The sequence below is a fragment of the Hyperoodon ampullatus genome (assembly GCF_949752795.1).
Source record: "Hyperoodon ampullatus genome assembly, chromosome: X".
NCBI classification, from domain to species: Eukaryota; Metazoa; Chordata; class Mammalia; order Artiodactyla; family Ziphiidae; genus Hyperoodon; species Hyperoodon ampullatus.
The window spans coordinates 34,925,570-34,944,423 of record NC_136913.1 but is presented as its reverse complement, the minus strand read 5'-3'; the positions used below and the strand labels follow the sequence as shown (position 1 = coordinate 34,944,423).

Genomic DNA, 18,854 nt, shown 5'->3' with positions numbered 1-18,854 from the left:
TAAATATAAATCATAGAGAATTAACAGAAGTAGATACACGACTGAAATTTAGGAGGTGAAAGAAAAGAACTGAGTTATGGGCCTATTTGGGGGGAACAGGGTTCAGAAAGTCTGAGGTGGGGCCTGGGAATCTTTGTTTGGTGTGATTTAAAGACTTCCTCTTAAAGTCAGAGATATCTACAACACTTTATGGGTGTGAATATGGTAATCTAGGTATTTTAGTTTCCGGAATACATAAATCTAGCCATGTTTGGAAGCTGTTGCTTTATGTAGACCGTGAGCCTCAAGAACACCTTGGCAAGAGGGAAGAGATATGGGAACATATGTATATGTATAACTGATTCACTTTGTTATAAAGCAGAAACTAACACACCATTGTAAAGCAATTATACTCCAATAAAGATGTTAAAAAAAAAAAAAAGAACACCTTGGCGGGGGAACTCCTTACTTGGCGTGTTGACTCCCAATGGTCTTGAACTCATTATCCCAGTTGGGCCGTCCATACAAGGTCTTTTGTTTCAGGCCCGTGATCACATCTTTCTCCTCGTCATGGTGCACAGCAAAGTGATTGGCCTGCAGGAAAGGACATGAATTCAGACAAAAGAGGCACTCTGTATAAATACACACAGATATACTTACATATCTCACAAACCAAGCTCTAATTACCGTTCTAACTGTATGTATTTGGGGCAAGGCACCATGCTGGAAGCTAGAAGGTCAACACTGAACAAACCAGTTCTCAAGCAATTTACAGTCTAGAAAGGGAGACCACAGAGGAGGCACAAACATCTCCATGAGGACAAAGAAGGGAGCACGGGTGGGAGGATATGGGAAGGTTTCAGGGTGGCCGCATTTGAGCCAGATTTTGAAGTGTGGGTAGGATTTAAATTCTCTATCTCACTGTTTTTCTCTCTGCAGTACGTCTGACAGTCTCTTCTCACCCTAATATACTCCCGCTCCTTTGGGGGAATCACTAAGAATTAAGACAACCATAGACTAAAATGTACTCATATTTTGGTAATGTAATGAGACATCAAACCAAGCCTAAAGCTGCTCTCTGTATGTGTGTGTGCAGAGTCATGTGTTGTTTCCTGTGACCATTCTAGGGGGCCTCAGTTTGAACAACAGGTATTTTTTCAAACTAAAAATTGCTAATTACATTTATTTAACAATCAAATCAGATTTTAAATTCACTGGACAGGGAATGGATGATGGGGATGGAAGAGGTTAAGAAGGGTAGTTACCCTGGTTTGCTAATCCTGTAGGGACAAAGTTTTGCAAAGCAAAATAACTATTTTTCAATGCAAAGAGATTTCCCACTTAAAAAACTGTGTCTGGCTTTTGAAAAAAACAAAACTGCAAAGCAATTTATATATTATACATTTTTTCCCCTGGGTTTCATTTTTATCAAATTTTGTTGTTGTTGTTGTTTCGTTTTTAAATTGCAGAAGTGGCATCTTAAAAGCACTTTTTCTGGAGCACTAATTTTCATGGTCATGTGTCCCTGGACCTACGTCTGCAACAAGCCTTTCCTAAGACTTGGAGAACCTATGATAAGCGATATGCCAAAACCTAAATGAGAAGAAGTCGGTTTTCACAGGGACCAGGTGCCTGTGAAAACTGTCTTGGGTGAGGATCCATTGTGTGGGGGTGGCCATCTGAGGCAGTGGCCAGGAGTGGGCAGAGACCCTTGCCTTACCCCCTCACTCAGGGGGACAGTCATGCTGCTTCCAGGCCAAGTCATTCATGTTTGCTTATTTAGAAAGATGTTACCCCCTAGGAATCATTAACTTGTTTCTGAGCTTCTCAGTCTCATCACTTTGGACATTTGGGGCCAGATAATTCTTTGTTGTGGGGGGCTGTCTTGTGAATTGTGATTATCTTATCAATAATTGTAATTAACGGTAATTGTCTTCTCAATCGAAAATTCACATTTCCATTGCTAAATGTCTCAGGAGGGAGAAAGCATATATACATATACATATATACATATACACATACTACACACACATATATACATATACACATACACACACACCCCATATATATATATATATATATATATATATATCACCTTCATTAGATATATATTGATTTATTTACAAATGATAATCATGAACTACTGGGAGTACTAAGAGTGCAGGTTCTGGAACATTTATTACTTGGATGCCCTTGGACAAATGACCTAACCTGTTCTGGGCCTTGGCTTCCCCATCTGTAAAATCTGGAAAAGAATAATAGCTACTTCATAAGGTTGTTGTGAGGATTTAATTAGACAATCTATGTATACACTAAAAACAATACTTGGCACAAGCATATGCTTAATAACTATTGCCAGCTATTATGACTCCTTATTAAATGTATTATGTATAGTATAAAACATGCATAAACATAAATTAAAGGAATATATACACATATATATGCATGTGTATACATATATATGTATATGCATGTGTATATATAAATACAGACACAGAGAGAGAGAGAGAGAGAGAGAACGAGAGAGAGCTGATCTTTTCTCTATTTTCTTCCCATAACCCCGTAGTTCATCTTGTCCACGTGGTTCGATACCCCTGGTGGAGGCATTGCTGTAACAAGGTCAAAGTCATGGCTTTGATTCCCTTGTATGCTCCCTAGCTTTGACCCGTCCCATAGATACCAACTTTGAATCTAATATCAACCGTCTGAACAAATGGGGATACTGAGTCAGAGTGAATGTGCTGGATCACCTGAACCCATCGACTGTTCTTAAAAACAGTACACAAGACATTCCAATAACCAAGGGGAAGTCGGTAAGCCCTGGGCACTGTGGGAGGGACCTGAGATTGGGGATCTTTTCCTCACCTGAGACTCATCCCAGCCAGTGAGGTAGATGTTGTAGCTGAGGAAGTCGGCGTTGTCCTTCTCCTGCATCTGGGTCTCCAGCAGCTGCAGCAGGTCTGCAAACCACTCAAAGGCATGTGTGTCCCGGCACAGCCAGTAGAAGTAGATCTGAGAGGGGGACAGACCGTGAAGCAGATTATGTTTCTTTTTTTATTTTTATCTTTTTTTGAAGGATAGTTGATGTATAATATCATATAAGTTACAGGTGTATAATAGAGTGATTCACAATTTTAAAGGTTATACTCCATTTATAGTTATTATAAAATATTGGCTATATTCCCCATGTTGTACATTATGTCCTCGTAGCTTATTTATTTTACATATGGTCGTTTGTACCTCTTAATCCCCTACCCCTGTCTTGCCCCTCCCCACTTCCCTCTCCCCACGGGTAACCACCAGTTCTTTCTCTATATCTGTGAGTCAAGCAGATTATATTTAAATAGGGACCTATCAGCATTGAAATATGGATTTCTACCCTCCCCACCTCCACTTTTCCCTGCTGCTCAGAATGCCTGGAAACATGGGTTTTCAGAAAGCTCTAGATGTTTGACAAACTAGCTCACATGAACCTGCTCTGGCCTTCACACGGCAGGGCAGTAAATAAATAGCTTGTTCTCAGAAATCCGTAGCTTAAGAAGAAAACATTAGCCCACCACTTTCCCCCTGGGTCTTCTCTTGCCCTCCTAGGATCACCGGCTTCCTTTTTTTTTTTTTTTTTTTTTTTTTTTGCGGTACGCGGGCCCCTCACTGCTGTGGCCTCTCCCGTTGCGGAGCACAGGCTCCGGATGCGCAGGCCCAGCCGCCATGGCCCACGGGCCCAGCTGCTCCGCGGCATGCGGGATCCTCCCGGGCCGGGGCACGAACCTGCGTCCCCTGCATCGGCAGGCGGACTCTCAACCACTGCGCCACAAGGGAAGCCCTCACCGGCTTCCTTTGACCCTCCCCTCAGAAAGACCAATAGGATCTAGACGAGCCATGGCTGCCACCGCGCTACTTCCCTACCCGCTACTGCCAGAATTCCCTGAGTTCGTAGGGGAAAAAGTAGTTCTACCCACACCTCCTCCACATCGAAAAGAGGGGAAGGGGAGAATGAAAAGTCAAGGTAAGCTCAACGTGCCTATTAGAGGTTATCTCTACAGCTATGAGAATGACTCAAGCTTTATTAAAGATGTTCTTTATTGGGCAATGATACCAAACTTACATGTAACCAAAAAATCCCCCAGGACTTTATTCTGAGGAGACAGCCATGAGAAAGTAAAAAAGTAAAAGTGTCACGAAAGGACATGTCTCCTGCCCTCCCCCTGCAAATAAATGTGCTGGGGGCTGGAAATGGAATCCGTGTCAATATCTAACATAAGATGATAGAAAAATTATTCTATCCTCTCAATGGAACATGAAAGAATCATCAAAAATGATTATCAGCAAGCTTGTGACAACACTGAAAAATACTATATGTTTTAAAAAGAGCAGGACATGAAATTGTACATACTCAATATATACAGCTTTCTAAAAATATGTAAACATGTTGGAAGAGAATTTACAAAAAGTGTAACTATTGGATTGGGGTTGTGAATACTTTCTGTTCCCAACTCTCTTCTGAATTTCCAGTAATGCTATACAAAGACAGTATATTTGTACTTTCAATAATAGGCTTGCTTATAGAGAACCACATTTATTTATTTGTTTGTTTGTTTATTTTTTTGGCTGTGCCACGCATGGCTTGCGGGATCTTAGTTCCCCAACCAGGGATCAAACCGGCACCCTTGGCACTGAAAGTGCCGAGTCCTAACCACTGGACCGCCAGGGAATTCCCAGAAGCACCTTTGACTTATCAAATAGCCCTTTTGTTGCAAAGCCTGCCTCTCTGAAACTACCTAGAACTTGTCTTCACTTCCCCCAGTCTCTGCCAGTCTCTGCCAGCCTCTGCCCTGAAGGTTCTTTGAGGCTTCACTTGGCAGACTGTGATGAATGCTCCAAGCCCTCTGAAAAAGAAAAGAACCTACCTTTTTGAGCCTCAGATTGGGGGCTTTATTGCAATACTTGTACCAGATCGACTTGAGAATGGATGCAAAGGGCGTGACCCCAATCCCTGCTCCCACTAGCATCACCACCTCGTAACTGAACACATCTTCACTGGCAGTGCCGAAGGGCCCGTCAACAGCTATCCTGGAGGGAAGCATGAGGGGAGATAGTTACACGGATACCTTGCTCTTCAGAGGAGGATGGGGCACACATTATCACTGCAGGTGTACAACATGTCACTTCAAACTGGGACAATGTGGTGATGTGACACTTTGTTCTGTGAGATAGCTTTCAAGTAACCAACTCAGTGTGAACATCGGGGTTGGAAGTAAGAAGGGGAATTTTTAGCTAACTGAAAACATTTGGTAACTCTCAGGGGTATTTTTTTCATGTCCCCACCCCCGTTCACCCACTACACATGCGCGCGTGCACACACGCATGCACACACACACACACACAGACAAATGTCTGTGTCTCTTGCCAGGTGAGCCCACACTTGAAATTCCTGCTTACACGGCACATTAAAGTGAGAATTTTCCATGTCATAATATCTTATAAATTTAATATCCCTACTTTATGTTGGTCTATTCATTGAGTTATTTGACATACTTTTCTTCAGCATCTACTAAGTAACATCTGGCATTTACCCTCAAATAACGCACACCAATGAAATTTTAAGTATAGCTTTGATTGCAAGTTAATATACCTTGGCCTTGACCCTTACAAATTTATAGGCACTGGGGAATATCCATGATTAATATTTGATTCCAACATTTTATATTTCATATAAGATGTATACCTATATGCATAAACACAGCACAGGTATAAAATGGGGAACACCGAGATAGCTCCCTATATTTGTAGAATCTGTATGTTTTGTCAGACTTCGGAGCTAGTAGAGTGACATTTTTCCTGAACTCATGCACCTTTGTAATAGGCGCTTTGTACTCACTTTGGTAGTTTCCAGGCATCTTGAAATTCCTGCTTATCACAGCCACAAGCTTTGAACAGTCCCTCTGTCCAGTCCCCCACGATGCGGATATGGATGCTAAAGAAGTCTTCCTCGGGGGCAGAGGTCAGGGTGAAAGGGTGCCACTCCAGCCTGGACACCACAGGGCACTTGACGAAAATGTATTGGCCCACCTCCATCTTGAATCCCTTTTTCTTCATCTGTAGCTCGATGGTTTTGAAAGGGTGAGTGACCACCTATGGAACAAAATGTGTCTCTGGAAATGAACCTTTCCCCCAGTACTTGCCTTTTCAGTATCCGCAAGGCTGAGCTAAGATGCCCCACCCAGGTCCCTTCTTCAGGGCCAATACAGCAGTTCTTCCAGCAAACCTGCCTCTCACTGGCAACTGCCCTCAGCTGTAGCCCACGGCCAACAATGAGCTGAGGCAGGCATCCAAAGACCTTGTCCTTGTCCTCACTTTGGGACAACTCCCAGGGGCCATCGCACTTCCTGTAGGATCAGCTGAGGCTGCAGTTGCAACCACTTCGGGCCAGCAATTTCCTTCCCCCAATCCTGCCTTTCTTTTCTTTTACAGGTTCATCTCCTGAGAACATGCCCCGATAAGACTTCTGCATGCAGTTCTCTGTCTCAGAGTCTTTGCCAGGGAATCCAACCTAAGACACCAGCTTAATGTGATTTTTTTTTTCTAAGAAGACAAGGCAGTTGTTAGAAACAGGAAGAAGAGATGGTTTCCTACTCAGCCTTCCTATCTCCCCAAGGGATGATCAAGAGCCTTAGCAGCCGGACAGAAGCAGAAGGAGACCCCATTGGCTAGTAATATAGCAACATCGGCCAAACCAAGCCTAAGGTGCGGGTCTTTGTCCCAAGTCCCACCTTGAACCTGCCTGATTCCATGCATTGTTTTTACATTTCTCCCTCCCTGGGGAATACACCATCCATCTCTCCCAAAGCCAGGCCCCACCCACCTGTTGCCATCCTCCTTCTCCATGTACCTGAATGTTCATAACAGCTTTGTTTACAAGAGCAAAAAAATTGGAAGCAGTGCAAATGTCCATCAACTGGTAAGTTGGTAAATAGCTTAACAAAATGATTTCATTATAATATGCAAAGTAATATGTTTCTTTGATGATTCCTGAGATCCTAGAGGGACTTTATATGTGCAACTGAAAACAAACCAAGGGACATCAAAGGAAAGAAAAATTAATAGAAACAAAACAGCAGCTTCCTAATGTTGACTGTTATAGACGAGCTTTTCTTTTCACCGGTGAGGAGGAGTAGGACAATAGGAAATCCTTTTAAGAAAAACTGCCAAGCATTTCCACAACTTGTGATTCAGATATAACTTATATGACAAGGCTGTAACAACTTCCCTTCATCACTGAAATAAGGAGGTGTAGAGCTTCATTTTGAAACAGAAAATAAAAATGGACGAAAATGAGTTTGAAAATTATGTTGCTCATGTTGCAATTTTGTGTGGTGAGAATGAGTTCCACCATGTTGCAATTTTGCTACCACAGGGAACACTGGGATAGAAGGGAATAAAACGCACTAGTGGACAGCGTTGTCACCAGAATACTTTTGGATAGTACCTTGTTTCTTATGTGTGTTTACATGAGAAGAAAATGAATACCTATTTTCTTCACAGGCAAACAAGTTTGCCTTAGAAATAGGCTTAGAGGAAATACTTGTCTGGTTAGTTCGTTCTAGTCTAGTAAGGGAAATTTTGTGGTGGCTCTTTTTGCTGATCTGTGGGCTTTTTCTCAGAGTACAATACAAATATCATAAAAGGAGAACTGTTGTGGCTTCCTATATTTCAAGGTTTCCAATGCCAGCTGGACTAACTTTACTATGACCTTCCATAGAGGCCAAGGAAGAAGAGCTAGGGTGGTGGAGTGGAAGATTTTGTGTGTTTTGCGAAAGCAACCCATGGTAAGCTTTTGGTAAATACTTTCTGAACTGAACTGAATTTTATTTGATAAAAACAGTCCTGTCTGATGTTTCCTGAAACTATAATAAGGCGATTCCGTTTCTATTTATTTAGTTGGATATTTATTTATTTAATGATAAGAAGCAGCATAGACGTGTGGGGAAAAACCACTATATACTTGAGGTTAGCGGACTCAATTCTAAATGCAGTTTAGTTATTAGCTCGCTTGAGACTTTGAGTACATTAACTCTGATACTCTGTGACTGCAATACAAAGCACAGAGACCTGCCCTTGGTTCCCTGGTTCTTTTGGCATCTGAATATTTTAAGGCTCAGTGCATGACCTTTTGAACTCACCTCTTTTGCTTCTTTACTCTTAACTAATCACATCATCTCTCTATGCCCCTCCCCTCTACACACACACACACACACAGGGATTCATTTACACAAAACATTTGGGTTCACTTTTCAACAGAAAATGTTAACTTCTAGTTTCCCCAATTAAAAGGCCCAATCATTTCATTATCAAGCTAGGTACATTGAAACAAACTGTAGGTCATCTCTCTGCCCTAAGTTTAATCAAAAGAAACTGAGTAAAAGTGAGATCTGACAATGATATAGAGAACTTGGATAGACTTGTCCATGATATAGTTAGATAGTATTAGTAATTCCTAACCCAGCCAATACCTTGGTGATGACCACCTTCTGTTGAGATCGCCAAAACCGTACCAACCTCTCACAGAGATATAGGAACATGGGACCCACTATCCATTTCCAAGTCTGTAATCAGAGCAAACAATGAAAAAAGGATGTGTTAAGGGGCGGTAGTTGATAAAAGATTCATGGGGACAAAACATTTTAGAAGTCAAGTTCACCTTTTTTGGTTTGTTTAAATATTCCATAATAGATTAGTAATTTTTTTCTATAAAGGAATGCATGAAAATATCTAAAGTTAAAATAAATTTTTGAGCCAGTAAAAATGAACATTCTCCTTGGCCACATTGGGGAACTATATCTACAGTATGAAACTTTCCCAAGAGGAACTGTCCACAGGAATGGGATTTCCTCCTATTGTCGCAATAGGAGTTGCAATAACCCTACAGCAGAGTAAGGTTGGTTTCGGAATTAACATTTCTCTAAAGGATAGCATTTCAACAACATCATATTTTTAATGCAATGTTGCAATTACTTTCTCTTGGTCACGTAGCCAAAGCTTCATTCTTTGCAAGATGAGAAATTCCACGCTAGAATTTAGCTCTTCCTCTAATATCCTGGCAAGTTCTAGGAGCTATGCAATGCACTTTCTCTAGGGTGCTCTCTTGTCAGAATCTGCAGTGTTTCAGAACACTGGAATTACCCCGTGGCATTACTGGCTATACAAAAACATTTAGGCCAAACAGATCCATCCTGGGATTCAGTCAGTTAGGTTCCTAGATGAATATCTGAAGTAGCAAAGAATTTTAGAAGTCGGTATCATCTAAAATACAACATTCCAGAAGGGATTCCAAGAGGGAAAAAAAATCCCAGAGTGCTTCCCATAGTCTCGCCTATGATCTTTCTATGAAAATTTTTAAGAAAGTTATTGTTGGAAGTTGAGAGCACCCAAATGTCCCTATCTCCAGCCTAAGTTGAAGAATATCTGCCCGGAAGTCATAAATGCTCTGCTACTGGCCTTCATTTTCATGGGACCGTTTTTTCAAACGGTCTAGCATCATCCATCTGTGTCCTGGCTGCCACCTGGGGCCCCATTGAATGGAGCCAGGTCTTGGACATCACTTCTAATCTCCCCAGAAGCCCAGGAGCTCCTCTGAGGTAGATGCCTGTGAAGGTAGCAGCACTCTGACCTCAGCTGTCTTCAAGGAAATGTGCCTTCCCCAGCTCATAAGAGGACCTGCGATAGAGTTCCCTTTTAATCCTTTCTATTGATGTCTGCATGTAGTGGGGGTAGTTTACTGATGTGTCTGCTTGCTTTCATTAATGAGCAAGGATGCTGAAAGATGTTGAGTCCCCAGACAGCACGCTGTTTCTAGAGGAAGAGTACTCCTATATTATGAGAGTCAGAAAAAAGGAAGGAGAAAATGGGATGGGAAATTTGCCTTTATATTATACTGTGTTTAAGGACAAAATAATCATCCTGTTCAGAAGCCCTGTACAAAAGTTGATTTTTGCTTAGGTTTATACCAATGGCTAGCATAATAACCAATAAAGTATATTGCTTGCCAATGGGGGAAAAGGTATGAAGATCACAGGGTCCACCGCTCACTCTATGGAATGGAGATACTGAGAATAAACAAAACGGAGTTCTTCAGAGCTCCCAACACAAGGTAAATATTTCAGCATCTTTTCCCTTGGTCATCCTTGCCACACGCCTGCTCTACCATGAAGTGCCAATGGCATGAACCTGGCTCTGCAGCCTCCTTTATGCCTCATAGACGGGACCTCCTGGTACCCAGTGGCAGCCCTATGTGCCACCTCACAAATTTCCTTCCCAGCTCTGAAAGCTGTATAGAAAGTCTTACTTCCTGGAATCCGAAGAGGCTCCCGCCTACTTATAAATCATAATCTGAGCTTTCCAACTCAGCTCAGGATGGAAGCCCTCTGAAAATCATTAACTGGTATTATTGTGGCCATCACAACCAGAAGAGAAGAGGTAGCACTTCTTGAACCCAAAAGCACTTTAAAAAACAATACGTTTCCAAGTTTTACATCAGGATGTTCATAACAGACTACTGTAAAGCTTACTCTTCAAGAACTAATTCTAGACAATAAGCATAGCAGAAAAACACTGGATACTTATAACATCCTAGCAGTTCCATGACATTCATAACGGACAACTCTATGACATTTGTATCTCTTTTTTAGGCACAGTTTGAAGATTCTTGGTAAGGAAACTATAATAGCTACAATGAATTGTACATACCATAGGAGGGTTCCCAGAGAACTGTGGGATTGGGCAGTCCTGTATTTTTCCCCATTGTGAGATGTTTTGATAACATTCTCTTGGCTTGTGTTTCGACAAACTTTCTGCGGTCTGCCCACGTACAATTCGCCTGAGGAGGAAATGTAAGTCCAGACCATTTAGGAACAAGAGATTAAATTCTTAGTTTTCTGAGATTCTGACATATTTTTATTAGTATTCTCATATGGGTCCTATACTTTTCACTTAAAAGTAATACTTCTTGCCCCCTCCAAATAGGTTAGAGGAAGGGAAAGAAAATGCATGATCTTTAGCAATAGAAAAAAAAAAAATATGGGGACTTCCCTGGCGAGCCAGTGGTTAAGATTCCACGCTTCCACTGCAGGGGTTGCGGGTTCGATCCCTGGTTGGGGAGCTGAGATCCCACATCCCACATGCCGTGCAACGTGGCCAAAAAAAAAAAAAAGAAAAAGAAAAAAAATATGTACAGTGACACAAAGGATATTTATATGTAACATTATAGAGGGTAAGTTTTGGATCATCAATACATGTTTTCTGAAAGGCAATATTTGTGCTTCTGTTTCAAGTATTATTCTCATTTATAAACAAACAAATAAAAAGAGAAAAACTGCAAATCCAACAGAGCAACCGCTGGCCCATACAGTACTATTGTGCAAATTAGAACAAGATGCCCCCTCTTTGAGGACAGTCCTAGAGGCAGGAGCTTGGCCAGCAGAGCATGGGCTAATTTCTTTCCCCTTGGCCAGGCACCCTTATGTAGTTGAAAACCCATACAACCACATACAGTAGCCCTGAGGCTTAGTACAAATCCTGTATTTGTTGTTTCAAAATTGTCTAAATTCAACCAAAATGTTGAAATCCACTTAAGACGACTTAATTTTGTAGAGATTATGCCATTCTCACAGACATCAACGCTGATGGTGTGTCCCTGGAAGTGCTTGGAGCCCATTCACTTCAATTCAATAAATATTAATTGAGCAACTACTAAAACATAAGACAATGCAGGTTGAGTGGGAACAGAGGGAGGGAGGCACAAAGTTGAGTAAGTCATGTCCCTGACCTCAAGGAACATAAATGACAAGGTCTTCAGAATATATAATAAGAAGAGACACAGAAGGCCCTTTGTAAAAGTTTGTTTGGGGGACCTAAAATTTATTATGCCAGTTGGTATATTCAGAGGATGTTTTAATTCAAGGTCATTAACCATTGCTTTCTATCCTTAGGTCTTGGGGAAGAGAATTACCATGTATTGAGCATCTATAATGTGCCAAGCCTGGGAAAGGCACTGTACACAAATTATTTCAGGTAATTCTCATAACAGGCCTGAAATGTAAGTATTAGAACTCTCATTTTACGTATGAGGACACTGAGGCTTAGAGAGACCAGGTAATTAGAAGCAGAATGATTTGGTGAAAGCAATTCTGGACCCAAGCCAGACAGCCTTGTTTTCACATCCCACGTCCACCCCTTGCTAATTTGGTGGCCTTGGGCAAGTTATTTAACTTCTTTTGAGCCTCAGTTTCTTCAGCTATAAGATACGTATAAGTACCTCATTAGAAGTCCGTTTTAGTAATCAATTGGCATGATGCATATAAAACGCCAGACACAAAGTCAGCGTCCAACAAATGATAACTATTAAAGTTCTTAATGCTCAAGTTCACTTGGGGAGTAAGTGATAGAAAAAAAAATCTGATTTTCTCCTTCTCTTCTCAATGCCAGGACCAGAAGTCAGAAAACCTGGCTTTTAATCCCAGTTCAGCTGCTACCTAGCCAGGAGACCGAGCAATCAGCCAACCAGCATAAGTAGCAGATTCTCCTCAGATGGAGAACGGGGTACATATATCTCCTCTGCCTGCTCCAGAGGAAAATACATATCTATGAAACTATACAAACGTAAAGTGGTGGAATTACTAAGCTAGAGAGGGGAAGAAATTCAGTTTTTTTTTTTTCTCTAGGATTTTCTGAAACAGCTGGATGATGACCAAGTCCCATTTAAAGATACTCAAATGCTTTTAGGAGAGTTAAGAGAGTGTTTGTCTACACAGATTTTTCAGTGCTTAGAAAGAGATGACCAGGCGTCAGGGTCAGCAAGTTGATGAAGAATGCACTTCATCAGGACAGGGAACAATATTCAGTATCCTGTACTAACCTATAATGGAAAAGAATATGAAAAAGAATGGATATGTATAACTGAGTCACTTTGCTGTACACCTGAAACTAACATAACATTGTACATCAACTATACTTCAATAAAATAAATTTAAAAAAAAGAAAGCACATGAGGGGTTGCCACAGGCTGCTTCTCTCCACTCTTCCCCTTTTCAGGTCTCAGCCACTTCTAGGCTGACTTGACTCAGACCAGAGTCATTGAGCCTTGACACCTACTTCCTCCACCCTTAGTTATCTGGAGCCCCATACCCACCGGGGAACTTCCCAGGCCTGCTTTTGCGTGCAGGTGGGAGAATCAGCTAGTGTGAAAGAGTAAAAAAAGGAAGCCTGGTATGAAAGAAGGGTCCCAATAAGGCAAACTCTCCCAACCACACATCCAGGCACCGTGTGTCTCTATGAGAGCATTCATCATGGCCTGCCTCAGCCCATCTGGTCTCCAACCCCAGCTATGCCACGGATAAACTGGTAGCAGCTTGGCTACACACTTTACCTTTTTTAGTCTGTTTCCTTGTCTACAATTTCCCCTGGAAATGGGGATAGTAAGGGCATCTCTACCTTTTGGAGATTAAAAGAAACATTTCATGTCTGTAACAAATGCTCAATAGAAGCTAGCTTTTCCCTTTATTATGTTAGGATGCTTGAAGGCAATAACCATGTATTTCTCCTTCTAGTATTCCCCACAGTGCCTGAGATAGGTCCTCATACACAGTAGGCAATCAGTGAATGATTGGCTTGAATCAAAACTCATTGAACGGGGACTTCCCTGGTGGCTCAGTGGATAAGAATCTGCCTGCCAATGCAGGGGACACGGGTTCGAGCCCTGGTCCGGGAAGATCCCACATGCTGTGCAGCAACTAAGCCCGTGTACCACAACTACTGAGCTTGCGCTCCAGAGCCCGCAAGCCACAACTACTGAAGCCCTGAGCCCTACAGCTCGTGCTCTGCAACGAGAGAAGCCATCGACTGCAATGAGAAGCCCGCGCACTGCAAGGAAGAGTAGCTCCCGCTCACCACTAGAGAAAGCCCATGTGCAGCAACGAACACCCAACGCAGCCAAAAATAAATAAAATTAAACAAACAAAAAAACTCATCGAACGACAGCAAACCCTTTCACCTGATTAATCATTAACCTCTCTGGTTTGGGAGTTTGTCTAATTTTCTAGGGATTAAGCCACAGGAAACATCATTGCAGACATCCAAGACCCTGCCAGCACTCTCAGCGTGCTTTCTATATGCTTGCAAAGATATTCAAAACTTTGGTGTATTTTCCAAGCTTGCTATAAATAACCGCACTATGAATAGTTATGAGTCAGGTACCAGAAACTAAAGTGGCGCTGAGTGGTTTCTATCAAAGTGACTTCTGTTTTCCCCTCATATTCCCTCAGCAGACAGGCTGACCACACAAAGACAGGGAGGTCACTGTGCCTCTAACAGAGCATCACACCTGGAAACTGATGGACATAAAATACTTGGCCTTGGAGTTTAAATACTCACTCAGCTCCATGGATAGCGAGACCAATGAAGAAGATCACAAAGAGATGGTGTGTGTACCAAAACACTTCAAAGTAAGACCTCCTGATGGTTTTGGTGGAGGAGGTGATAATTAATATGAGGCAGAGTGTGATGACAACTCCAGTGATGCCTGCCAACTTAGTCACAGCCACGTACAGGCCTCCTTCAGGATTCTGTAAAACACACACACACATATTATTTGTAGGCTCTCAAATGTAGGGCTACCTATTTATAAAGTGTCCAGTGAATAAGGCAATAGGCATTTTCATCCCCCCTTTAGATTATCCTAACCATCCCCCCAACAGAGTGGTATAGAATTGGAATAGATATTTCCAAATTTAAAAAGTCTTACATGGTTGAGGTATCATAGGAAATATCAATTGATACACAGAAATAGTTCTAAGGGAGTATCAAATAAAGTATCAACTATATGTCCTAAAAGGCTCTGAAGCTCTGTTTCCCTTTGATTTGAAAAGTGTCATAGTGCTTAGTTTGTAAATGTATTCTGTGCATGCCTAACATCTTAGGCTGGGTTCCTCCAAAGCAGATCCTGAGATGAGGATTTATAAAGAATGTGCTCCAGAAGAAGCTGGTAAAGGAATGGTTAATAGGATAGGAAAGAGGAACAAGTCAGGTAAGAGGGTGATCTCGGGCCAAATCTTCAGCCTGATGCTGCAGGGGAACTGTGGAGGGTAAATTACACCTTAGAGTTTATCCTGACTCAAGGCAAGGAAGCTGGGTTTTCATGGCCTGCACCCATCAGTTATTGGTTAAGAGCTGCTCAGCGAGATAGCTATCCAGGCCCTTTCAGATATGGGCAAAGGGACTTTGGGCAAAGGGACTCCAGTAGCCCCAGGGCAGTCCTTTGAGGAACAAAAGCAAATACAGGAAATTGAAAGTGAAAGCACACAGAAGGGTAGGGGAGCACAGACATAGTAAAAGTGATCTGAAGAGATCTGGGCACAGCACTGCAGTGTCAGCTCACTTGATATGTTCACACTGCCACCCTTACGTATCATTGTACAATGAACAAGTAAAAGAAAAATTATCCAAGACATTATAGAAAAAGAATTTCTCTTTTATTTGATGCGGTTTAATTCTGTCCCTAAATAGACCAGGCAAATTTTTTTATATCAGCCTGAGGATAATTATTTCTACAAAATCATGGAACTTTTCTTGTAATCTATTCTAAACAGACAAGGAAACATGTTTGGAATTCGGTGTATAGTGAGTGATGTGATTCGGCTATCCTCCCAAACCATTGGGCACATGAAGATGACTTAGAGTTTCTCCCTCTGAGTGTAGAAAGCCTCAGCAACTGCTGGAAGGGAAAAAGTCCTTGGCCGAGGATTCCCCAAATGGCTGCCCCTGGAGCAATTAGCAGACATAGGCCACCTCTCAGATGTTATAGACAAGAAAGAGGAAAAGCATTGCTGACAGATGTCAGCTGGTGCCTGACCTGGTATTAACACTTCAGCCAGAGGGTTCCCTATTTCACATAAACAATTTCATAGAACACCAACATCAGACAAGGTCATTCTGTCACTGTGATGGACTGACACAAAAACGAGACCACTCTGAAATCTTATCTGAGCCAAGACAAAGACATGGGTGACTGCTGCTTCTTGACCTATTACAGATTTAACCCCATTCTTCTGCCTCCTAGAAAAAAATTATTAAGGTATCCAATGCTGGAACTGTCCCCAATTCCTGACCATACCTGATCCAGAGCAAATGCTTGCTTCCTGAAACCCCTCCTGAATCATCTAACACAAGTCCCACAGCAAGCCTTTCTCAACACCCTCCTGAGATGCCCCAGACTTCCTCATAGTGTGAGGTCTCTTTGCTGCAGTAAGTAATAAACCCAACTTTGTTTGACTAGACTATGTTCCTGGCTTTCTTTGACTGTTGGGCATTGCCATGGATAAGCCTGTGTTACTCCAGGCTCCACGTATACACATTCTTACAGGTGACTTTAAGAAACTGGTGACCCTCTACATATGGGATCAGGAGTGTGGGAGACATTTTCTCTGTGGCCACATTCTTAGAACCTACAGAATTGTCCCTCTGATAGTTAGTCAATTTTTGTCATTGTCATTGTTCTGACCAAGTAGAATTCTTCACTCACTGAAATCTAATCCTCAGTTTTAATGTCTAAAGAACATCTGAATAAGGAAATAAGAGGCTTACCTTAATTCTTTGTCGAGCAAAATTGAGGTAAGTTTCACCAGGCTTATCTCCAATGTCAGACAGTGCTATTGAATAAGAGTCAGAATTGTTGACTCGGGCATTGACACACCACTCCACATTAAATAGATGTGCAATGGTGTGAATTGCTGAAGAGGGCAGAGAAGAGAAACAAAGAGGGTGAAGTATGTGTACAATTTTATTTGTAGCTGGGTTTCTGGCTGCAGCCCCTGACTCTATGATAAGTTAGTGGGGATTTGATAAGGATCCCTTCTTACACCAACACTACCACCTTAATAATTATAATAATAACACAAAATACACATAAACACATGAATACTATCATATATACATATGTATATATATGCATATATACAAACAATAATAAAAAGAAAGTGTTTAGCTAATAAAGGCTATCTTAAGAAATTCTCAACTTATGGGCTATGGCCCTTGTAGGGTTATTGCAAGAAATCCATGAATCTACATGTTCAACCAAGTATTTAAAAGATGAATGAATAAAAGCTCTCATATGTGGACTAACAAACAATTTTGATGTTAAAAAGTGTGTAAAAGGGTGAATACACTGGGATTTTATCAGAAGAGCCTAAGGGAAAAAAGTTTTAAGACCTGAAGGAATAAATCCTGGTGTTGGGATGGCAGAAAGAGTGGCGAATATTTTTTCACAGAACTCATTCAAAATATACATGTCCAATCACCACCTAATCTACCTGCAAAGGCTGATCCCTGATTTTAAAAATATCTTAGAGGAAACACTCTGGTTCCAAGTTTTCTTTGCAATCTCAAATATCTTAATGAACATACCAGTGTGAAGTGCAATCATCCATGCCACCATTTTATGAAAGGTGAGGTTCCTGTCCAGTTGTCTTCGAATTCTTGTTGAGCAGCACTTTGGATTAAAGGGAAAAGAATGAAATCGTAATTGTTAACAAGAAAGTTTTCTCTGTGCCAGCCATTAGACACATATCATCTCATTTAATTCTTATGACCATCCTAAAAACTACATCATTCTACCCATTTTTTGTGTGTGTGTGTGTGTGTGACGCGGGCTTCTCACGGCTGTGGTCCCTCCTGCTGCGGAGCACAGGCTCCGGACACGCAGGCTCAACGGCCATGGCTCACGGGCCCAGCCGCTCCGCGGCACGTGGGATCCTCCCAGACCGGGGCACGAACCCGCGTCCCCTGCATTTGCAGGCAGACTCTCAACCACTGCGCCACCAGGGAAGCCCCATTCCACCCATTTGACAGATGAGAACACTGAGGCTCAGATAGATGTAGTCATCTTCCCAAGGTCAAACAGCCAATAAGTGGCATGGCTGGCTTAACCAATGTTTTAGGTTCTCGTACTATTAACATAAAAAGCCTCTCATGGAATCCATTGCTTAATTGTATAAAATATGAATTTGGACAGAAAACATCTAACTATATAGTTTCTAGTTCAGATTAATTTATTCAATAACAAGGGGATATAGAAATTTTAAAAGGACAAGGCTGCCCTCAAAGACCTGAAGGTCCATGGGGACACAGACAAGTGAACAGTTCTAGAACAAGTGAATAGTTTTAGAATAGCACCCTTCCAGGACATAGACACTATGAGAGGAGAAAAAAGGTGTCCACCTGCATATGTTGATAGAGACAACATAACAAGGGAGATCATTAACAAAATAATCATAGCAAAAATAATAATAGTACTTACAAAGAACTTGTGCAAGGAGCTGCTTTAAGTGTTTTTTTTGATTGTTTTTAAAATTTTTTTTTTTTTTTTTTTGTGGTACGCGGGCCTCTTACTGCCGTGGCCTCTCCCGTTGCGGAGCACAGGCTCTGGACGCGCAGGCCCAGTGGCCATGGCTCACGGGCCCAGCCGCTCCGCGGCATGTGGGATCCTCCCGGACCGGGGCACGAACCCGTGTCCCCTGCATCGGCAGGCGGACTCCCAACCACTGCGCCACCAGGGTGGCTTACTTATTTTTAATAAAATGTTCTGGTTTTATAGAAAAAATAGAATTGCATAGAAAATTGTGCTTGCTCCACTATCTCTGAGTTAGCTACATCTAGGGAGGACAGGCTGTTTGGATCATGAAAGCAGGTTCCTGGAACTGCAGAAATACCAGTAAGGAAGACACTGAGGACTTCAGAGAAAGGAAAAAACATTTGGCTTTATTGAGTGCCTTCTGTGAGCCAGGCAGTTTACCCATAATCATTGCCTCATTTCAGGTAACCAGATAAGT

At 41.9% G+C, this 18,854-nt stretch overlaps 1 protein-coding gene across 1 annotated transcript in view; it reads right to left on the bottom strand.

Annotated features, from left to right (window-relative positions):
- CYBB (cytochrome b-245 beta chain) overlaps positions 1–18,854 on the bottom strand; it is a gene marked incomplete at both ends in the record, with an annotated part of 32,035 nt that overhangs the window by 1,862 nt on the left and 11,319 nt on the right. Inside the window, 9 exons of the mRNA XM_079726950.1 lie at positions 449–573; positions 2,845–2,991; positions 4,887–5,049; positions 5,858–6,111; positions 8,490–8,582; positions 10,723–10,852; positions 14,404–14,594; positions 16,612–16,757; positions 17,431–17,515. Of these exons, the coding sequence (XP_079583076.1) occupies positions 449–573; positions 2,845–2,991; positions 4,887–5,049; positions 5,858–6,111; positions 8,490–8,582; positions 10,723–10,852; positions 14,404–14,594; positions 16,612–16,757; positions 17,431–17,515 (1,334 nt within the window). The remainder of the gene's footprint in view (positions 1–448; positions 574–2,844; positions 2,992–4,886; positions 5,050–5,857; positions 6,112–8,489; positions 8,583–10,722; positions 10,853–14,403; positions 14,595–16,611; positions 16,758–17,430; positions 17,516–18,854) is intronic.